The following is a 24,449-nucleotide window of genomic DNA, read 5'->3' on the forward strand; positions in this document are numbered from 1 at the left end:
TCTTACTTTGTATTTTCAAGCCAGGGGTATATTGTACAGCTTAGGTTGGCTACTTATCGATCTTAACGTAATAAAAGATAGGGAAAATTGAGCAATCATCCTTAGTTTTACGAGATTTTCCTCGTTTCCAGCTTCTTACTTTGTATTTTAAAGCTAAGTGTGCAATGTACAGCCTGGGCTGGCTACTTTTGGATCTTAAGGTAATAAAAGAAAGGAAAAATAGTCCAATCTCCCTTAGTTTTACCAGATTTTTCTCGTTTCCAGCTTCTTACTTTGTATTTTCAAACCAGGAGTATAATGTACAGCCTGGGCTGGCTAGTTTTGGATCTTAAAGTAATAAAAGAAAGAAAAAATAGACCAATCTCCCTTAGTTTTACGAGATTTTCTTCGTATCCAGCTTCTTACTTTGTATTTTCAAGCCAGGGGTATATTGTACAGCTTAGGTTGGCTAGTTTTGGATCTTAAAGTAATAAAAGAAAGGGAAAATTGAGGAATCATCCTTCGTTTTACTTTATTTTCCTCGTTTCCAGCTTCTTACTTTTTATTTTCAAGCCATTCGTATAATGTACAGCCTGGACTGGCTACTCTTGGATCTTAAGTTAATAAAAGAAAGGAAAAATAGACCAATCTCCCTTAGTTTTACTAGATTCTCCTCGTTTCCAGCTTCTTACTTTGTATTTTCAAGCCAGGAGTATATTGTACAGCTTAGGTTGGCTAGTTTTCGATCTTAATGTAATAAAAAAAAGGGAAAATTGAGCAATCCACCTCAGTTTTACTGGAAGTTCCTGGTTTTCAGCTTCTTACATCGTATTTTTATGCCAGGGGTTTAATGTTCAGTCTTGGCTGTCTACTTTTGGATGTTAACGTAATAAAAGAAGGGAAAAATAGAGCAATCTGCGTTAGTTTTACTAGAATTTCCTTGTTTCCAGCTTCTTACATTGTATTTTCAAGCCTGGCGTACAATGTACAATTTGGGTTGGTTAGTTTTGAATCTTAAGGTAATAACAGAAGGGAAAAATAGACCAATCTCCCTTAGTTTTACGAGATTTTCCTCGTTTCCAGCTTCTTACTTTGTATTTTCAAGCCAGGGGTATATTGTACAGCTTAGGTTGGCTACTTATCGATCTTAACGTAATAAAAGATAGGGAAAATTGAGCAATCATCCTTAGTTTTACGAGATTTTCCTCGTTTCCAGCTTGTTACTTTGTATTTTCTAGCCAGGGGTATAATATACAGCTTAGGTTGGCTAGTTTTGGATCTTATGGTAATAAAAGGAAGGAAAAATATACCAATCTCCCTTAGTTTTACGAGATTTTCCTCGTTTCCAGCTTCTTACTTTGTATTTTCAAGCCAGGGGTATATTGTACAGCTTAGGTTGGCTACTTATCGATCTTAACGTAATAAAAGATAGGGAAAATTGAGCAATCATCCTTAGTTTTACGAGATTTTCCTCGTTTCCAGCTTCTTACTTTGTATTTTAAAGCTAAGTGTGCAATGTACAGCCTGGGCTGGCTACTTTTGGATCTTAAGGTAATAAAAGAAAGGAAAAATAGTCCAATCTCCCTTAGTTTTACCAGATTTTTCTCGTTTCCAGCTTCTTACTTTTTATTTTCAAGCCATTCGTATAATGTACAGCCTGGACTGGCTACTCTTGGATCTTAAGTTAATAAAAGAAAGGAAAAATAGACCAATCTCCCTTAGTTTTACTAGATTCTCCTCGTTTCCAGCTTCTTACTTTGTATTTTCAAGCCAGGAGTATATTGTACAGCTTAGGTTGGCTAGTTTTCGATCTTAATGTAATAAAAAAAAGGGAAAATTGAGCAATCCACCTCAGTTTTACTGGAAGTTCCTGGTTTTCAGCTTCTTACATCGTATTTTTATGCCAGGGGTTTAATGTTCAGTCTTGGCTGTCTACTTTTGGATGTTAACGTAATAAAAGAAGGGAAAAATAGAGCAATCTGCGTTAGTTTTACTAGAATTTCCTTGTTTCCAGCTTCTTACATTGTATTTTCAAGCCAGGAGTATAATGTACAGCTAAGGTTGGGTAGTTTTGTACCTAAAAGTTCTCTTAATAGAGAAAATAAGGGGATCATACTTAGTTTTCCCAGTTTATCCTTGTTTCCTGCTTCATAATTTGTATTTGCAAGCCAGGCGTAGCATATAAAGCTTTGATTGGCTAGTTTTGGACCAAAAGTTTATTGGAATTTTGAAAAATAGTCTAACATTTCGATGTTTAACAAGATATTCCTTATTTTGTGTTACTAACTTTTTATTTTTAAGCTAGGTATACACAGTACACTAAAGGCGGCCTCGTTTGGGATCTTGAGGTTCTCAAAATAAGGAATAGAATGCTATTCGCTCCTAGTTTTTCTAAAATTTCCTGGTTTCCAGCTTCGTACTTTGTAATTTCAAGCCAGGTGTACAATGTACAGCTAGGGCTGGCTAGATTTGGATCATAAGGTAATAAGAGAAAGGAAAAATAGTCCAATCTCCCTTAGTTTTACCAGATTTTCCTCGTTTCCAGCTTCTTACTTTGTATTTTCAAGCCAGGAGTATAATGTATTGTCTGGGCTGGCTAGTTTTGTATTTTAAGTTAATAAAAAGAAAGGAAAAATAGACCAATCTCCCTTAGTTTTACGCGATTTTCCTCGTTTCCAGCTTCTTACTTTGTATTTTCAAACCAGGAGTATAATGTACAGCCTGGGCTGGCTAGTTTTGGATCTTAAAGTAATAAAAGAAAGAAAAAATAGACCAATCTCCCTTAGTTTTACGAGATTTTCTTCGTATCCAGCTTCTTACTTTGTATTTTCAAGCCAGGGGTATATTGTACAGCTTAGGTTGGCTAGTTTTGGATCTTAAAGTAATAAAAAAAAGAAAAAATAGACCAATCTCCCTTAGTTTTACGAGATTTTCTTCGTATCCAGCTTCTTACTTTGTATTTTCAAGCCAGGGGTATATTGTACAGCTTAGGTTGGCTAGTTATCGATCTTAACGTAATAAAAGATAGGGAAAATTGTGCAATCATCCTTAGTTTTACTTTATTTTCCTCGTTTCCAGCTTCTTACTTTGTATTTTAAAGCTAAGTGTGCAATGTACAGCCTGGGCTGGCTACTTTTAGATCTTAAGGTAATAAAAGTAAGGAAAAATAGTCCAATCTCCCTTAGTTTTACTAGATTGTCCTCGTTTCCAGCTTGTTACTTTGTATTTTCAAGCCAGGGGTATATTGTACAGCTTAGGTTGGCTAGTTATCGATCTTAACGTAATAAAAGATAGGGAAAATTGTGCAATCATCCTTAGTTTTACTTTATTTTCCTCGTTTCCAGCTTCTTACTTTGTATTTTAAAGCTAAGTGTGCAATGTACAGCCTGGGCTGGCTACTTTTGGATCTTAAGGTAATAAAAGTAAGGAAAAATAGTCCAATCTCCCTTAGTTTTACTAGATTGTCCTCGTTTCCAGCTTCTTACTTTGTATTTTCAAGCCAGGAGTATAATGTACTGCCTGGGCTGGCTAGTTTTGTATTTTATGGTAATAAAAAGAAAGGAAAAATAGACCAATAGTTTTACGAGATTTTCCTCGTTTCCAGCTTGTTACTTTGTATTTTCTAGCCAGGGGTATAATATACAGCTTAGGTTGGCTAGTTTTGGATCTTATGGTAATAAAAGGAAGGAAAAATAGACCAATCTCCCTTAGTTTTACGAGATTTTCCTCGTTTCCAGCTTGTTACTTTGTATTTTCTAGCCAGGGGTATAATATACAGCTTAGGTTGGCTAGTTTTGGATCTTATGGTAATAAAAGGAAGGAAAAATAGACCAATCTCCCTTAGTTTTACGAGATTTTCCTCGTTTCCAGCTTCTTACTTTGTATTTTCTAGCCAGGGGTATAATATACAGCTTAGGTTGGCTAGTTTTGGATCTTATGGTAATAAAAGGAAGGAAAAATAGACCAATCTCCCTTAGTTTTACGAGATTTTCCTCGTTTCCAGCTTGTTACTTTGTATTTTCTAGCCAGGGGTATAATATACAGCTTAGGTTGGCTAGTTTTGGATCTTATGGTAATAAAAGGAAGGAAAAATAGACCAATCTCCCTTAGTTTTACGAGATTTTCCTCGTTTCCAGCTTCTTACTTTGTATTTTCTAGCCAGGGGTATAATATACAGCTTAGGTTGGCTAGTTTTGGATCTTATGGTAATAAAAGGAAGGAAAAATAGACCAATCTCCCTTAGTTTTACGAGATTTTCCTCGTTTCCAGCTTCTTACTTTGTATTTTCTAGCCAGGGGTATAATATACAGCTTAGGTTGGCTAGTTTTGGATCTTATGGTAATAAAAGGAAGGAAAAATAGACCAATCTCCCTTAGTTTTACGAGATTTTCCTCGTTTCCAGCTTCTTACTTTGTATTTTAAAGCTAAGTGTGCAATGTACAGCCTGGGCTGGCTACTTTTGGATCTTAAGGTAATAAAAGTAAGGAAAAATAGTCCAATCTCCCTTAGTTTTACTAGATTGTCCTCGTTTCCAGCTTCTTACTTTGTATTTTCAAGCCAGGAGTATAATGTACTGCCTGGGCTGGCTAGTTTTGTATTTTATGGTAATAAAAAGAAAGGAAAAATAGACCAATAGTTTTACGAGATTTTCCTCGTTTCCAGCTTGTTACTTTGTATTTTCTAGCCAGGGGTATAATATACAGCTTAGGTTGGCTAGTTTTGGATCTTATGGTAATAAAAGGAAGGAAAAATAGACCAATCTCCCTTAGTTTTACGAGATTTTCCTCGTTTCCAGCTTGTTACTTTGTATTTTCTAGCCAGGGGTATAATATACAGCTTAGGTTGGCTAGTATTCAATCTTATGGTAATAAAAGATAGGACAAATTGACTAATCTAACTTAGTTTGACTAGAATTTACTTGTTTCCAGCTTCTTACACTGTATTTTCAAGGCAGGCGTATAATATACAGCCTGGGCTGGCTACATTTGAATCTTAAGGCAATAAAAGAACGGAAATATAGGCTAATCTTCCTTCGTTTGACTAGAATTTTCTAGTTTCCACCTTCTTACATTGCATTTTCAAGCCATTCGTATAATGTACAGCCTGGACTGGCTACTTTTGGATCATAAGGTAATAAAAGAACGGAAAAACCGAGCAATCTTCCTTCGTTTTTCTAAAATTTCCTGGTTTCCAGCTTCGTACTTTGTAATTTCAAGCCAGGTGTACAATGTACAGCTAGGGCTTGCTAGATTTGGATCATAAGGTAATTAGAGAAAGGAAAAATAGAGCAATCTTCCTTAGTTTTACTAAATTTTCCTCGTTTCCTGCTATTTACGTTGTATTTTAAAGCTAGGCGTATAATGTACAGCCTGGACTGCCTACTTTTGGATATTAAGGTAATAAAAGAACGGAAAAACCGAGCAATCTTCCTTCGTTTGACAGAATTTCCTTGCTTCCAGCTTCATACTTTGCATTTTCAAGCCAGGCGTATAATTTACAGCTAAGGTTGGGTAGTTTTGTACCTAATAGTTCTCTTAATAGAGAAAATAAGAGGGATCATACTTAGTTTTCCCAGTTTATCCTTGTTTGCTGCTTCATAATTTGTATTTGCAAGCCAGGCGTAGCATATAAAGCTTTGATTGGCTAGTTTTGGATCTAAAGGTTATTGGAATTTTGAAAAATAGTCTAACATTTCGATGTTTAACAAGATATTCCTTATTTTGTGTTACTAACTTTTTATTTTTAATCTAGGTATACACAGTACACTAAAGGCGGCCTCGTTTGGGATCTTGAGGTTCTCAAAATAAGGAATAGAAGGCTATTCGTTCCTAGTTTTTCTAAAATTTCCTGGTTTCCAGCTTCGTACTTTGTAATTTCAAGCCAGGTGTACAATGTACAGCTAGGGCTGGCTAGATTTGGATCATAAGGTAATAAGAGAAAGGAAGAATAGAGCAATCTCCCTTAGTTTTACCAGATTATCCTCGTTTCCAGCTTCTTACTTTGTATTTTCAAACCAGGAGTATAATGTACAGCCTGGGCTGGCTACTTTTGGATCTTAAGGTAATAAAAGTAAGGAAAAATAGTCCAATCTCCCTTAGTTTTACTAGATTGTCCTCGTTTCCAGCTTCTTACTTTGTATTTTCAAGCCAGGAGTATAATGTACTGCCTGGGCTGGCTAGTTTTGTATTTTATGGTAATAAAAAGAAAGGAAAAATAGACCAATCTCCCTTAGTTTTTCGAGATTTTCCTCCTTTCCAGCTTGTTACTTTGTATTTTCTAGCCAGGGGTATAATATACAGCTTAGGTTGGCTACTTTTGGATCTTATGGTAATAAAAGGAAGGAAAAATAGACCAATCTTCCTTAGTTTTACTAGAATTTCCTTGTTTCCAGCTTCTTACATTGTATTTTCAAGCCTGGCGTAGAATGTAGAATTTGGGTTGGCTAGTTTTGGATCATAAGGTAATAAAAGAAAGGAAAAATAGAGCAATCTTCCTTAGTTTTACTAGATTTTCCTCGTTTCCTGCTATTTACTTTGTATTTTAAAGCTAGGCGTATAATGTACAGCCTGGACTGGCTACTTTTGGATCTTAATGTAATAAAAGACCGAAAAAATTGACCAATCTTCCTTAGTTTGACTAGAATTTCCTGGTTTGCAGCTTCTTACATTGTATTTTCAAGCCAGGAGTATAATGTACTGCCTGGGCTGGCTAGTTTTGTATTTTATGGTAATAAAAAGAAAGGAAAAATAGACCAATAGTTTTACGAGATTTTCCTCGTTTCCAGCTTGTTACTTTGTATTTTCTAGCCAGGGGTATAATATACAGCTTAGGTTGGCTAGTTTTGGATCTTATGGTAATAAAAGGAAGGAAAAATAGACCAATCTCCCTTAGTTTTACGAGATTTTCCTCGTTTCCAGCTTGTTACTTTGTATTTTCTAGCCAGGGGTATAATATACAGCTTAGGTTGGCTAGTTTTGGATCTTATGGTAATAAAAGGAAGTAAAAATAGACCAATCTCCCTTAGTTTTACGAGATTTTCCTCGTTTCCAGCTTCTTACTTTGTATTTTCTAGCCAGGGGTATAATATACAGCTTAGGTTGGCTAGTTTTGGATCTTATGGTAATAAAAGGAAGGAAAAATAGACCAATCTCCCTTAGTTTTACGAGATTTTCCTCGTTTCCAGCTTGTTACTTTGTATTTTCTAGCCAGGGGTATAATATACAGCTTAGGTTGGCTAGTTTTGGATCTTATGGTAATAAAAGGAAGGAAAAATAGACCAATCTCCCTTAGTTTTACGAGATTTTCCTCGTTTCCAGCTTCTTACTTTGTATTTTAAAGCTAAGTGTGCAATGTACAGCCTGGGCTGGCTACTTTTGGATCTTAATGTAATAAAAGACCGAAAAAATTGACCAATCTTCCTTAGTTTGACTAGAATTTCCTGGTTTTCAGCTTCTTACATTGTATTTTCAAGCCAGGAGTATAATGTACTGCCTGGGCTGGCTAGTTTTGTATTTTATGGTAATAAAAAGAAAGGAAAAATAGACCAATAGTTTTACGAGATTTTCCTCGTTTCCAGCTTGTTACTTTGTATTTTCTAGCCAGGGGTATAATATACAGCTTAGGTTGGCTAGTTTTGGATCTTATGGTAATAAAAGGAAGGAAAAATAGACCAATCTCCCTTAGTTTTACGAGATTTTCCTCGTTTCCAGCTTGTTACTTTGTATTTTCTAGCCAGGGGTATAATATACAGCTTAGGTTGGCTAGTTTTGGATCTTATGGTAATAAAAGGAAGTAAAAATAGACCAATCTCCCTTAGTTTTACGAGATTTTCCTCGTTTCCAGCTTCTTACTTTGTATTTTCTAGCCAGGGGTATAATATACAGCTTAGGTTGGCTAGTTTTGGATCTTATGGTAATAAAAGGAAGGAAAAATAGACCAATCTCCCTTAGTATTACGAGATTTTCCTCGTTTCCAGCTTGTTACTTTGTATTTTCTAGCCAGGGGTATAATATACAGCTTAGGTTGGCTAGTTTTGGATCTTATGGTAATAAAAGGAAGGAAAAATAGACCAATCTCCCTTAGTTTTACGAGATTTTCCTCGTTTCCAGCTTCTTACTTTGTATTTTAAAGCTAAGTGTGCAATGTACAGCCTGGGCTGGCTACTTTTGGATCTTAAGGTAATAAAAGTAAGGAAAAATAGTCCAATCTCCCTTAGTTTTACTAGATTGTCCTCGTTTCCAGCTTCTTACTTTGTATTTTCAAGCCAGGAGTATAATGTACTGCCTGGGCTGGCTAGTTTTGTATTTTATGGTAATAAAAAGAAAGGAAAAATAGACCAATAGTTTTACGAGATTTTCCTCGTTTCCAGCTTGTTACTTTGTATTTTCTAGCCAGGGGTATAATATACAGCTTAGGTTGGCTAGTTTTGGATCTTATGGTAATAAAAGGAAGGAAAAATAGACCAATCTCCCTTAGTTTTACGAGATTTTCCTCGTTTCCAGCTTGTTACTTTGTATTTTCTAGCCAGGGGTATAATATACAGCTTAGGTTGGCTAGTATTCAATCTTATGGTAATAAAAGATAGGACAAATTGACTAATCTAACTTAGTTTGACTAGAATTTACTTGTTTCCAGCTTCTTACACTGTATTTTCAAGGCAGGCGTATAATATACAGCCTGGGCTGGCTACATTTGAATCTTAAGGCAATAAAAGAACGGAAATATAGGCTAATCTTCCTTCGTTTGACTAGAATTTTCTAGTTTCCACCTTCTTACATTGCATTTTCAAGCCATTCGTATAATGTACAGCCTGGACTGGCTACTTTTGGATCATAAGGTAATAAAAGAACGGAAAAACCGAGCAATCTTCCTTCGTTTTTCTAAAATTTCCTGGTTTCCAGCTTCGTACTTTGTAATTTCAAGCCAGGTGTACAATGTACAGCTAGGGCTTGCTAGATTTGGATCATAAGGTAATTAGAGAAAGGAAAAATAGAGCAATCTTCCTTAGTTTTACTAAATTTTCCTCGTTTCCTGCTATTTACGTTGTATTTTAAAGCTAGGCGTATAATGTACAGCCTGGACTGCCTACTTTTGGATATTAAGGTAATAAAAGAACGGAAAAACCGAGCAATCTTCCTTCGTTTGACAGAATTTCCTTGCTTCCAGCTTCATACTTTGCATTTTCAAGCCAGGCGTATAATTTACAGCTAAGGTTGGGTAGTTTTGTACCTAATAGTTCTCTTAATAGAGAAAATAAGAGGGATCATACTTAGTTTTCCCAGTTTATCCTTGTTTGCTGCTTCATAATTTGTATTTGCAAGCCAGGCGTAGCATATAAAGCTTTGATTGGCTAGTTTTGGATCTAAAGGTTATTGGAATTTTGAAAAATAGTCTAACATTTCGATGTTTAACAAGATATTCCTTATTTTGTGTTACTAACTTTTTATTTTTAATCTAGGTATACACAGTACACTAAAGGCGGCCTCGTTTGGGATCTTGAGGTTCTCAAAATAAGGAATAGAAGGCTATTCGTTCCTAGTTTTTCTAAAATTTCCTGGTTTCCAGCTTCGTACTTTGTAATTTCAAGCCAGGTGTACAATGTACAGCTAGGGCTGGCTAGATTTGGATCATAAGGTAATAAGAGAAAGGAAGAATAGAGCAATCTCCCTTAGTTTTACCAGATTATCCTCGTTTCCAGCTTCTTACTTTGTATTTTCAAACCAGGAGTATAATGTACAGCCTGGGCTGGCTACTTTTGGATCTTAAGGTAATAAAAGTAAGGAAAAATAGTCCAATCTCCCTTAGTTTTACTAGATTGTCCTCGTTTCCAGCTTCTTACTTTGTATTTTCAAGCCAGGAGTATAATGTACTGCCTGGGCTGGCTAGTTTTGTATTTTATGGTAATAAAAAGAAAGGAAAAATAGACCAATCTCCCTTAGTTTTTCGAGATTTTCCTCCTTTCCAGCTTGTTACTTTGTATTTTCTAGCCAGGGGTATAATATACAGCTTAGGTTGGCTACTTTTGGATCTTATGGTAATAAAAGGAAGGAAAAATAGACCAATCTTCCTTAGTTTTACTAGAATTTCCTTGTTTCCAGCTTCTTACATTGTATTTTCAAGCCTGGCGTAGAATGTAGAATTTGGGTTGGCTAGTTTTGGATCATAAGGTAATAAAAGAAAGGAAAAATAGAGCAATCTTCCTTAGTTTTACTAGATTTTCCTCGTTTCCTGCTATTTACTTTGTATTTTAAAGCTAGGCGTATAATGTACAGCCTGGACTGGCTACTTTTTGATCTTAATGTAATAAAAGACCGAAAAAATTGACCAATCTTCCTTAGTTTGACTAGAATTTCCTGGTTTTCAGCTTCTTACATTGTATTTTCAAGATAGGTGTATAATGTACAGCTTAGGATGGCTAGTTTTGTACCTATAAGTTCTCAAAATAGAGAAAATAAGAGGGTTCATTCTTAGTTTTTTTAGTTTTTCCTGGTTTGGTGCTTCATACTTTGTATTTGCAAGCCAGGCGTAGAATATAAAGCTTTGATTGGCTATTTTTGGATAGAAAGGATATTCAAATTTAGAAAAATTGACAAATCTTTCGATGTTTAACAAGATATTCCTTATTTTGTGTTGCTAGCTTTTTATTTTTAATCTAGGTATAAATTGTACATTAAAGGACGGCCTGTTTGGGATCTTGAGGTTCTCATAATAATGAATAGAAGACTATTCGTTCTTAGTTTTTCTATAATTTCCTGGTTTTCGGCTTCGTACTTTGTATTTTCAAGCTAGGCGTGTATTGTACAGCTAGGGTTGGCTAGTTTTGGACTCAAAGGGTATCAAAATAGAGAAAAGTAAATGAATCTTTCTTTGTTTTACTAGAATTTCTTTAATTGCTGCTTCTTGCTTTTTGTATTTTCAAGCCAGGCGTACAATGTATAACTCGGGTTAGCTAGTTTGGGATCTAAGGTTATCAAAAGTAGAGAAAAATAGAAAAAAGCTTCGTTAGTTTTACTAGATTTTCTTTATTTGTATTTACAAGCTTGGCATACATTATGTGTCTTATGTTAGATAGTTTGAGATTTAGATTTTCTCAAAAAAAATAGAAAAATTTAATATCTTCATATACTTTGTTGGAATTTTCTTATTTCCGGTTTCTAATATTGTAATTTTAGCCACACTTACCTTGTACACTCTACTTTGGCGAGTTATAGAATTATAGTTTCCCAAAGAGGCACAAAAGGGAAATCTTCATAAGTTTTCCTGGAGTTTTTTATTTTCTGTTTAAAAAAAAAACAAAAAACAATGAAATGAAAGCATTTAAGACCTGAACCAAATATTTAAATAAATAAAATTAACCATTCATCAAGTGTAACGAGAATGAAGTGGAAATCTCGTCACCAAACTGATGAAGGATAGATAAAAGTCCACATCCGGTCTGAGATACTGCGTGTTACAATGGTTTAAAGCAATGATACTTAAATCAATATTGCAAGATATAAGTTAACATTTAGTTTAAAACCGCTGTGTGTTTGGTTATCATTGATCCTCACCGCCTTATTAAAAAAAAAAAAGCAAGCTATGACGTAAAATATGAACTGTTAACTTATATTTCCTTTGTCACGTAGTCCGACAATTGAACCAAAACTTGAAAGTTTTTTCTTTTTTTAAAGTTAAAGAATACCAATTTCTTTATAATAACATCTTCTAAATTATTCTTTCAACCCAAATAATTCAAGGTAATCTACTTCTCCCCTTATGCCCTCATAAAATATGTACACTTTCTATAAAAATATGTAACTTATTTAAAATTTATTAACCAGCTGGTGCCCCTATTATAAATAATTAAACAAGGAATTATGCAACTGCACAAGTGCAAACTTCTAGCTCATTTATTGGTTAGATATTAGCAAAAGATATGTAGTTTTTTTTTAAATACAATATTGGTTAAAAGCAGGTTTAAAAATCAATTTTAGAAGTGATTTTTCATTTTATAACTAAACGAGTTTTTTTTATCCAAATTTTTTCATAAAATTTAGACCAAAATTGATGATTTCTCAAATATAACTGAATTTTAAGGCGCGTCATTATCGAAGTGTTCTCTAGTTACAGACATCACTCTCCATTATCGGGCAGTAAACTCTTAAGAAGTTCCTTGGAAGAGAAAAACAGCTGGGTTTGTACTCGAAATCAATTTTTTTTTTAGAATTGTTTAGACTCAGGGGGACCTTTCCGCTCGAAATCGAAAATTGGACATTATCACAATAATTGCTTAACAGGTAAAATAAGTTTGCCTTCTATGCTTCATTTTTGCAGATACTCGTGTCTTTGAGGAAGGCCTCTACTTGGTCCAAAAAAGTTTAGAAACGTGAAAGCTGGAAACTGAAAAGACTATTCCTCATCTCATCTTTTTGGCTGTTACATTTTTGTCTCAATAATAATGGAACTAAGTCGCCGTATTAAACGTAAAAAAATTCCCACACTAAAAATAGGGAATCATTTAATAATAAAAAAAAGAAATTTGTATTTACTTTAAAAAAAGCTTGCTATTATACTCGTACATACACTTTCTCTGCTTAATTATATACATTGTTTGATTGTATAAAACGTAGCGTATTATTTACGTTTTAACATCGAAGAAAATGGTACGTTAACATAATAATAAAAAGCGTGGTTTTCTTAATGAAGAAGTTGTTAAGACTATTCATTTTAAAGAGAGGAATGTTCATAAATTCTTGTATTCATTTTTTATTTTCCCCAGTGAGTTACAGAACTTTTAAAGTTGGTAATTGTTACTACCGTTTATCTCGCGTTTCATATTTGTATCCATCATCAGATGTTGATTAATTGTTTTAGTGTAGATTGTGACTTCCATTTTGTTTCTGTCAGAATACTAAGCATGCACTACTTACACTAAACTGTTTAAATAATCTGTGATAATGGATAAAAATCTAAAACAAACCAGAAACGATAATCAAAGAAAATCAAAGATGTTATCCAGCACAGCGGACCCAAAACCACAAAAGAGGCTAACTGCAGTTAACTCTAACCGAGTTTGATATTTTAGACTTTTACAAGATTTGTCCGGAAACTGCTACCCAGAGGGTCTTCCGTCTTATTGACGGTGTTTGTCATGCTTCTCTGCCATAGCTTATAAAAAAATTGGTAACTTGGTTAGTACGTTTACGAGAGAAACAGGTCGTAGCTTCCTAATTGCTACCCAGATCGTCGACCACTTCACTTCCCTAGTTGCCGCATCTTGCAAAGACAATCTACTTGTGCCGTTAAAGTCGGCACCTTGGACTTCCGCTACCAGGCAAGAGATAAGGTATTTCTTGAAGTAATGAATGCCTTTATGTTGTAGCCTAATTTTTCCAAAAAAAAAAGATGTGAATCATTTTTATCTTGAAAACCTTTTCTTACGTTTACTTCTGCGCCGGAATTGCTTGCTTAAATGGCACGGTAACGGTGCAATACCGTGGAGCAAATTCTTAGAAGACTTCCTATGACAATCTCGCTTGAAGAACGCCCAACAGAACTTTTAAAGTAGAGCTTTTGACTTTACAGCCACTCCTAAACAAATCTAGTCATTAAAATCCACAAGTATCTTTTGAGCTGTCTGTAGTCTATCTTGTAATCTTGAGATAACTTAAAGTTTGGTAAAAGAAAAAAGGCTATTTTTGAAGGATTTAGTTCCTCAATCTTGAGGAACTTGGGTCGACTTTTGCCGGGTATACCCATTTCATAAAGTTTTGGAGGAAGAAACTGACTGACACAGCCTTCTTCGGGGCTGATTCTGTTTCGTACTGAACTTTTTTTAGACTCGATTTATATGGTTCGACTTCCCTCGGCTACTTGATGCGCCTACTACTTGAATTTCTAAAAGGAAATTGCTCAAATTTAACATTTGATTGGCATCAATACTTTTACAAAAAATAGATATAAAATAAGCAAATTTTAAGAAGTCAGACGAGAGTTTTTTAAAAAAAACAGACTTTGAATGATTTAAAACAAAGAAAACTCTTTTACTTAAGAACATGTTACAAAATCTAACCGCTTATTTCACGAATTCACAATAAATAATGGACAATTTAAGCAATTCTTAAAAAAAAAGAAAGTCCTCTATAAGTGAAAATTCATGTTTTAATCTTGAGCAAAAACCTACGTGATATCTTCTGTTTTATGTTCACATTAAATCTATGTTAAATAAAAATAACCAGTAAATCACGTAGTATAAAAGATTTAGAAAAGAATTCGATTTTAGCGTCATAAATTTACCCATATTCAGACAGATTGAAATGTTACATAATTCGCATGAATGATAATTATCAGTGTAAACGATCGTCCTTGGCACAGAAGTAAACTGTGTTGAGACATTTCCTTTTTATTTTATTTTGTTTTCGATCTCTTTCTATTTGATTAAATGGTTTTCTTTTTTCAATTACTTACCAGTATACTCAAGAGATCGTAAGAAAAACTATTAGTTCTTTTCTGTAAAGCGAGAAATAGTATTAGCACAAAAAGGCAAAATATGTAAAAGAATTCTTTATAAATTAATTTATTTTTTAGCTTAAGTAGCCGTGATTCTCAAGTGAAGAAAAATAACTTCACAGTTTTCTTTTACCGTTGGCTTCCCATAAAATAAAAAAAATAAATCGTGTGTTGCAGAATATGGGGCTCTGGACCATCACAGAGTCTATTGTTTGCAGGTTTATTCAAATACTATTAGAACTGCCCATGGCTAGTTATTGCATTGGAATTGTTCACAACTAAAACACTCTTTAAATGATGATTACGTGGTTTTTAGCTCTTTACTACTCGTCTTCCTTCATCTCTTCACATGTATCCATAATTTCTTTTTCTAATTTTGGCCTTTAATTTTAGAAAGTCTAAAATAATCTGATATTGCTCTTTAACAATGCTGATCTACAATTTTGTTTGAGTCAGCAAGTTCAAGGAGATTCCACTCTCCACTTCTATCACTTAGTAAAAATAAAAGCGTCTTTCCAGGGCCCTCCCGGACCTGATAGCTAAAGTGATATCTTATCTATCCAACAATTAACAGCTATCCAATCAGTGACCTCTAAATTAGCTAATGTTTCAGCTTGATAATTAGTGCATAAATTATTCAGGTTTAATAGTACATACTCTTTTCTTCTGCCAAGATTTTTAAATTTTAGTTTTTTATAGACCTTAAATTTTAGAATAGATCACTGTTTAAGTAATTACGAGTAGTAGTATTACTTAATTACGAGTGGTAACTACTGTTTAAGTCATTCGTAATAAGAAGGAACGCATTTTTTTTTTTCAAATCACATTGCAGTAAAAATATATGCAAAGTATTTTTTAATTATAACAAAATATAGAAGGTAGAAATTACAAAATGATTTTGAAAAATTTAAAATAGTTATTGAAGTGAATAAAAACTAACAAAATCTCTTGCAGACGCGAACGACATCTCTGGAATAATTTAGTAATGATTTTCTTTCTATATTCATTACTCAAAGGACAGTAACAAGCTATTAATACAAAAAAAAATTGAAATAAGGTTTTCATTTAAAGTAAATTAAAAGATTAGAAAGAGTTCATGAAAATTAAATTAAATTTAATTAGATTAAAAAAGGAGAATAGTTTTGAATTTGTACAAAAATTCTAATTTTTTTTTAATCCAAAAAAGTATTACTATTTTTGTTCCAGATTCTTAACTACAATTTACCAGATACTACGTTGCAATTTATTGATTAACAATGAATAACTTCCTCCTCACAAATGTTCAGGAAGTAAACATCTTTAAGAAAGGCTATTCTAATCAGACTCATCCAGCTCAAATTAATTTACACTCTGCTAAGTGTTGCAACAACAATAAACAATATCTCCTTGTCCATTATTTAATAGATAGGTATTCCAAGGCATTTTTAATAATTTATTTCCGTTACGCCCTTGATATTTGTGACCAATGAGTCAATCTGATTATGATGTGACAAATGCTTGCTACTAATGATAATTTTTGATTAGAAGAAAATAACTTTTGAAACATAATATGCGTCATTTGGTATTCTTTTTATGGAAAAACTAAATTACAGAGATATTAAGCTTTAATTTCCTAAAAATTAATCTAGCTAACACAATTTTTTCAATGAAAAATTCCAATCTATTTTTCTCAGGGTATACCAGTGAACCCGACATAGTTTCTTGTATCAAAAAAGGCAGGCTGAGGGAGCTCGGCCATGTTGAACGGATGCCCCATCACCGAGTTCCTAGAAAAGTATTATATGGACACCCGGGAGGCGCAAGACGTAGAGGTCGTCCCAGGATAAGATGGTTAGATGACGTAGAAAGAGATCTTCGAAAGGTGGGTGTAAGAAGATGGCGCCTAAAAACCGAGGATAGGGAAGAGTGGCACTCTCTCTTATATGAGGTCCAGGTCCTACTATAGGACTGTAGCACCAGGGGAAGAAGAAGAAGATACCAGTGCACTGCGTCTTTTTAAGATCTGTCGTGCTTTTTTTAAATTTTTTTTTTTACTGGTACCGAGCAAATCCCTAAAGCACCTCTAAGAGAGTTCCAAAGAGAATATGTCCTCCTTCAAGCACTTGGTAACTATCCAGATGACAGAGTCTTCCTTAGATAAAACGGAATTCATCCTTACTTAGGCCGAAGCACGCCTGTTGATTTTTTTCCAGTAATAATTATCCAAACAGTTCTTTGCCTGACTGAGGGCAGACAGACTGGTCCAAAGCGATGTTATGCAGACTTCCCCTTTTCTGAAGAACAGCGACTTTTTTCGTTAACGTGATGTTCTCATTGTATCTAGGTCTATATAAATTTTATTTTAAACACTTTTCAAGGACAATTCGAGTAAGGACACTTCCGTAGGAGGGAAATGGTTAGGTTTTCCTCTCAAGTGCTATTACTGTATATTTTACTATCTAGCCACCAGTATAACATTACTTAGAAACAAATAAGAGATAAAATTCCAAAATTTTGAAGAAAATCGATGAACAATTATCACATTAAGTTTAAAGACAGTTTTAGAAGTCATTTTTGAGAAAATATATTTGGAAAAAATACTTTCGGTTGACCAATTTTGACCAAAATCCTGAGTTTTCCAAGTTCTGTTTGGTATCTTAGTTAAATATCAAATTTAAAGTTTCGGCGATATTTCTTTTTGAGTCAAGCATACACATGTAACGGTCAATTTTGAAAAACCATTTTCTTCGGACTCAGTGGAAATTCAACCGGAAATCAGCAGTATTAAAATAAATATCTGCTCTTATTAGTAGAGCAAGAGAATCTAAAAATGATTTCAAATTTGTGTATAAATATATTTATTTTTTAAAGGATTGGGCACTTTTATGCTACTAATAATTAAGGACAATAATTTAAGAGTTTTTAGGCTTCTTAAACGAGGAACCCACCAATAGGATAAAATTATCCATAAATTTATCACAATCACAAACAATATACAAACCTAACATTTTTTTTTACATAAAAACATTATTCAGCAAATAATGATTTCTGGAATATTGCAAACGTTAAGATATCACTTAATTTAAAGGCTCGATTAAAATTAAAAATAAATGTCATTCTCGAATTCAATGGATTGACATTAGTCAATGAATCATAATCACAATTTAAAATCTATTTAATTTTTTTGTTTTAACGTTGTTTATTTTTATTTTTTACTTAAAAATTTAAAAATTTGTTTAACAATAACTTCCCTTATAATTCAAAACTAGTAGAAATGATTTTAAACCGCACCATTTTAAACTGCTTCACCACCTGGTGGGAATTTTAGAAACTAATCCTACAGTAAACAATGTTTTGTAAAAAAGTACTGTGGAATATTTTTTTGGAACTTTTTGTAAGTACAATAATAGTTTATATCTATTATTACATAATAATAAACTATTTCTAAATCAATTTTTTCCATAAAATAAGTGCTGAGAGCTTCTTTTTCCTACTTTTAAATAGTCAATCTTATAGGTATGCTTTTATGAGTAGAATTATGAACCGAATTCCTCACTGAATTTTTTATTTATTACAAATATTTTTTAATTAAATAAATTAAAATGGTCTAAAAAACTGTGTTCTGAATTTATTTAAACAAAATTGATCGATAATTCGAATAATATAAAATAGTTTAAAATTACCTCATAAGATTATAATCTTACTAGAAAAGTTTATAAGTTTACTAGCACCCAGTAAAGTTATTTAAGTTTTAAGCAACAGGTTTAAACATAATTTCATCTAAAAATTACTTAATTCTTACATAAAAATAGTTATTTAATCAAGTATAAGAAATTTATGTCCAAATTCTTTTACCCTTTAATAATTTGTTATATAAGGTTGCCTTTGTTCACTTATCTTAATTGTTACATATAAAATTCCATTCAAATTATACCTGTTAAAGACAGTGCAGTTCATAAAGATAATGTCACAGTATTTTTTGTCCCAATTTTTCGTGTAGTTTTAAATAAAAAAAGAATTTGGATAAATTTATGTGTAGGGGTGTTGTTTATGTAATGAAGCATATAAGGACTTTTAAGAAAAGGGTGAAGGAAATAATATGTACGTATATTCTATATTTTCGTCTGAAGAATTGATGAACGTAATTTTCCGAATAAATTTTGTGAGAATAGAAAACAGTCATTGCAGATTTTATTTGTCCACTTTCATGTTTTACACTCAGTTAATTTTTTTTAAATTATTTTTGTAATAAAATAAAATAAATTGTGAATATCACTTGTAAACGATGTTAAAATTGTTTAGACAAATACAACTTCAGTAGAAATAGAATCATTCGGTTATATTTAAGATGAGTATACTGACTATTGGACCTCTGTTATGTCTGTTTATAAGTCATCATGACTGAAATATTACATATTTTGTTACCCTAGATTCTTTCTGATTCCTATATAAAGATGTTTAAAAACCTTGACACATTCACAACTTGTTATTTTTAAGGAAAGCATTTAGTTGTAATAGATAAGACTATTAGAATACAAAGTTCTTCTTAGTACAGACAAATATATTATTGCTTTCTTTTAAGTCTTATTAAATTCAAGTTTCGAGGTCCTTTGGTTAGGAATAATTTTTCCATTATCGAATATCTACATCCTAGTTGTAGCCAAAGCCTTGGCAGTCCGGCAATTAAAGAGGCAATCTTCCATCTAATTCAGACCTAGCGGAGCATATCCACAGCTATGAGCAGTTGGAGGCAGATCCAAATTTGGATCTAACCGCAGACAGGAAAACTCTGAAACACATCTTCAACAATGTTTCTTATGAGAAAGAGAGGGTTCGCAACGTGGATCGTCATTATCAGGCGATTTTATGGTATTAACGGCTTCTAGACAGAGGAATTTGTGGGTGTCAAAATGAATAAGGCTAATCTAAGTCTTATTAAAGCTATCTCGGTAGTCTAGCAGACAAAGTTAAACGCTCTTGGGGGCTTACTAAAAACTAAGACATTTTTCTTCAATCAACAATTTCACTCACATTCTAATTGGCTTAGAATTCACAGAAATTAATTTTCAGCAACAGGAAAAAGGTAGCTCTTCTTATCAGAGTGTTGTTTTTTTATCTCGTCATAATAAAAAAATCGTTTGTTTACTCATCTTTTATGCTGAAGGTTCATTATTTTTTGTAACTTAAATTCTCGTTGAGCCAACAACTCGACTCCTCTCCAATAGCTGATCAAATCTTTACACGCTTTAAGTTAGAGAATAATTAATTCTAGAGTCGTCCTCTTATCAGAGTCGTGAAGGTTAGTTTAGAACTATTTGGAAATTTTAAGCTTACAGTTCGTCATTTTTTGTAACTTAAATTCTCGTTGAGCCAACAACTCGACTCCTCTTCAATAGAATATCAAATCTTTACTCTCATTAAGTTAGAGAATAATTAATTCTAGAGTCGTCCTCTTATCAGAGTCCTGAAGGCTAGTTTAGAATATTTTGGAGATCGTAAACAGACAAAATCAAGTATCTGTCTTCATCTGTGTTCTTTCTTTCTTTCTTTCCCCGGATGAGGAGCGATGTGTGGTAGATTGTTTGACTTGAGAGGGGTTTTATGTAGTGTCCAAGGGATCATTTTATCATCAAAGAACGAAACAGTAAGTCGCAGGTGGGAACCCAGACCACTGACAGATGAAAAAGTTCAAAGGGGTTACTCGCTAGAATGTAGGAAAATCAGTGATGAGGTAGGTTCCTTTCAAAGGATCATTTCGATAATTTAGCAGATTTACAATTTGTATAACGTTAAAAATAATCTGACTTTGGAAAATAGAGTAAGCTACCTTAACCCAGATAAAGACCTGACCCTTTAGTATGAATTTTTTTTTTTGTACAATGAAAATATATTTTCAGGGAGTTGTCCTTCGGAAAACTGAGGCACGCTGCCCTGAAAAACCCACCTTTTTATGAGGAAGCCAAATTTAGTACACATGTGAAATGGAAATTCACAAGTTAGAATTTGTAGAGTAAATAGTGTAGAGTACAAAAAGCGTATGAATGTCAGATATTTTTTTCTTATTTACTAGTTTATTTAAAAGTTAACTTCCCTAGAAAATAAATAGAACTAAATTTAATTTGAGAATGTAAAAATGATGAATTACAGTTTAAATTTTGGCATTTGACAGATAGCTTTTAAAAACTTCTTTTTTTTAGTTTCAACGCTTGGTAACCAACTAGGAAGTTTACTTTAAAAGTACGGAAGGTTATTTTCAAAAGTTTAATTGACTACTCATTCCAAATCTGGATTAAAAATAACTTTTATTTTTAGTCTTAGTGAGTATTCCAATTGGGCGGATTTTCGACTTGACTACTGACCAGAAATATTCATTATGAGTTCCTTATGTAACATTTCTTTTTGTAGTTAAATGATTTTTTTTTTCTCTAGAGTAACTCGTTTTTTTTTTTAAATTTTAATTTGACATTTCGTTAAATTGATACAAGAAAGCGTCAATTAAGGTTCTTTTTTTTAAATCAAAATCTTGCACCACCGTCTTCAGTATCGATTGACTGGAATCATTTTTACATCTTTCAGAGATATTTTTGACACTAGCTCCAATAATTTTCCAATTATATTCCAATAAATTGGCATACTTTTGCGCACAACTTTTTATTTGAAGAATTTTCTAGTGATAATTCCATTAAGAGCGCACTTCTGGGCGATAGGCTTGGTTGAGCATGCTTCTAAATGCACCATTTCAGAGCAATGACAAGACTTATCACCTAAATTTTGAAATAGCCTTAATTTTGGTTTCTTTGCTGCGTACCATGTCTCATTAGGCATTTATAGAGCTCCACTCTCAACGCCTAGTTTTCCTATTATTATTTAAGGTATTTCTCAAATATTTAAGTGACCCTATTTTGATTTTACGATAAATTATTTAGAAAAAAAATTAATTTACTTAAAATACAAAGCAAACTTTCAAATTTCATTTTCTAGGAATTCAATGGCAGATAAATAAGCTTCAACAAATCAAATGTTTTGTTAATATTTTGTATATTACATAAAAAAATTTTACATATTAATATTACATAAAACATATATCCTACCTCACAGAACGTCTGACGAGTTCCAGCTTTAAATTCATTTACTTTGTTCAGTTCTGGAGGATGCTTAGCGGCAGATTCCTTTGAAAATGTTATTTCACTTATAGTTAATAAAAACTGTTTAATTTTAAGGAGAGATAATATGATTCAAAAATTAGAGGTTTGGAGAAAAACTGTGTGTTAGAATCTTCAGAATTATCGTTAGAGAAAGACATGTCAATGTTCGTATTAGAATTTTATTAATTTTATTTTTGCCCCAACAGGTTGACGACAGCAGTTTAGCTTCGGAACATTTGCAAGCTGGCGACAGAGTTCTTGAAATAGAGGGAATAGACGCAAGCATACTCACAGATGCGGAAATAGAATCTTTACTCAACAGTTCCAGCAAAAAACTTGAATTGTTAGTAATGAAAAGACAAAAATCACAATCAATTAATACTAATGGAATTGATAACACAAAATGCTCTAGATTCTATGAGGCAAGGGTACAGACAAGTGAAAGGACTGTTCATCAAAGTAAAAGTTGTGAACAGTCAGTTCTTGCAGAGAAGAAAAATGAATCAGTTGAGAAAATGAAAGGTGACCAATTCTGGACAAGACCTCCAGCGGATTTAGAGGTTACCATTATGAAGCAAACTTCTGAAGCGAAGAACAACTATCAAGAGAGAAAAATGGAAAATGATAGCGGTAAAAGTTTTGTAACTGAAAGTATGATTTTTCATTCGTTAAATAATTACAATAATAAGGGAAAGCTTGATCCTAGAGAGGAAAAGAGGAAATTCTGGGAAAACTGTAGGAAAAATGAATCAGTGAGAAGATTTAAGTGGGGAGACAGCATCAAACCGATAAGAATCAGTTCTCCATTGACAACCGTTGGCTCTTCAGAAAGTCTTTACAGCAGATCTGAGAAGATCGACACTAAACATCAAACTAATGCTAAAATAGAAAGATCCAAATCGTGCGAACCTAATGACTGGATGGGGACAAATCCCTTTTTTGCTGATGTATTCCCATTGGAAGGATTAAAACATGAAATAATGGTAAAAGCTAATAATCCTTTTATGGCTAACGAGCGGTTGAGCTCCTCAGAGTTCAGAAATGAAAAATCTATGAGTGATCAGAACATACGTGATAGATACGCTTTTGCTTCCAACAATGATCTGCAATGCAAAGAAACATCTTTTCAAATAGATGATAAACTAACAAATACTGGCAAAGATAGTTCCGGAACAAAATACTATTCAAAAATTACCACAAATGATGCGAAAAGTCAAGATATTAAAGAAAATTCTTCCAAAGAAGAGTTCAATGTGAAGTGTGAATTTTTTGAAAAAGCTACTTCTGTGCCCATATCCTGCGTTAATGAAAATGCTAAAGGTTTAGTGGAAGCCAGATTAAAAGAAGGTTCCAGTTCATGTCCAAATTCTAGTTTCATTTGGCCGACTTTACATAGCACAGCAGAGACAGATAGCAGTAATATGGCTGCAACCAGTAACAAATCACCACAGTTTGAAATGCCAACAAAAGAAAGATCATTTTATGCATCGCCAACCCCCAAACTACCAGCGCATTCAAGTCTGAAGAAACCATCACATTTTATAGCTCTGCAAAGAAATTCTCCAGTGGAGATTAGAGCTGAAGAAAATCTACCATCTACTGTTGAAAAGACGGATAATCAAGAAATGTATGGATTTCAAGAGCATAAAAAGAGGACACTAACTCAATCATCTTATGAAAAGATAATTCGCGATCGTAGTTCACCCTACGAGAATGTAGAATCATCTTCTAGAAGAGAGTATAAAGAAGAAGAACTAATAAGACCACTTAACATAAAAGATAGATCGTCTACACCGTCCGGTTTTTATGATAATCATTTTGAAGAGGTTTATCAAGAGATAAGATCAGCTAGTCCAGCGGTGTGCGTATTGTCTGACACATTTGAAGAGATTCGTTCAAAAGTTGGCAATCTGCTTGGCGGAACTCCGTTAGTTTGGAAGGCAAGACCCGTTCATTATCCACCAGAACAAGGAATCGAGGAAGCTTTCCAGGAGCTGGCCGCCAAAGAAGGGCTTGTTGGAGATATTTCCTCGTATGATCTTTACTATGATCAATTTACGTGAGTAGACTTCTTGTTTACACATTTTAGTAATTAAATTGTATTTTTTTTAATCAATTCTTGCAATATTGTTACATTCTCTTGCTAGATGAGCAAATCATTAGGATCTTATTAAATTTTCGATTTAGAGCATTCTCTGGAAAGATCCATTTTAAAGTCCCTTGAGTCTGTAAAAGAGGTTTATTGAAAATAGTCTGAACTTTCTGTTCTCTTTGTAATGTTGGTCTACAGTTTTCGAATTAATACAGTTTCGCTGGACGATTCGATTAAATTTCTCTTGGGATATTGGGTTTTCTTCCCTCTGAAATACTACAACCCCTTTGCCCCTTTTAAATTTTAGAGAGACCTCTCTTTAAAGGAGAAGTTTAACTTAAACTTCTCGTTAAATTCCTAGTTCGAGAAAAATTCCAGAAGTACCTAAAGTACCACACATTACTCAATGGATTTTTTCACATTCTAAAATTTTTTATTTCTTGAAAATATCTTTTAAATTCCTTATAAACTTCGTAATTATATAAAAGGTTTTATTTGAATCATTTTGAGCGTGCCTCACGGCTCTAAAGGGCAGACCGGACCCCTTAAACATACGGTTTAGGCCCACTGATTAAAGAACTTAATATATAAAATGACAATTATTAAATTATTATTTAAACACTAACTCTAATCTTTATTTATAGGTATTTTTATGTACAAGCGTGTCGTATATACTCCACTGTTAAGAGGTTCTTTTTTAAAATTAATCGATTTATCTATTTATTGATCAATAACAAAAATTCCCCTGAATATACATAAATTAACTT

The 24,449-nt window shown here is 33.2% G+C and overlaps 1 protein-coding gene across 3 annotated transcripts in view; it reads left to right on the top strand.

Moving 5' to 3' along the window:
• LOC141450788 (uncharacterized) overlaps positions 1-24,449 on the top strand; it is a 136,050-nt gene that overhangs the window by 25,981 nt on the left and 85,620 nt on the right. For 2 of the 3 annotated variants that reach the window (XM_074121593.1, XM_074121592.1), the window contains exon 2: positions 21,797-23,649. In XM_074121593.1, coding sequence (XP_073977694.1) covers positions 21,797-23,649 — 1,853 coding nt within the window. Of the gene's footprint in view, positions 1-18,379; positions 18,547-21,796; positions 23,650-24,449 lie in introns of those variants that run through there. The other variant, XM_074121594.1, reaches the window with a different exon arrangement.

Source organism: Rhodnius prolixus, unplaced genomic scaffold (assembly GCF_049639745.1).
Source record: "Rhodnius prolixus isolate KJV_2025 unplaced genomic scaffold, Rpr scaffold_8, whole genome shotgun sequence".
NCBI classification, from domain to species: Eukaryota; Metazoa; Arthropoda; class Insecta; order Hemiptera; family Reduviidae; genus Rhodnius; species Rhodnius prolixus.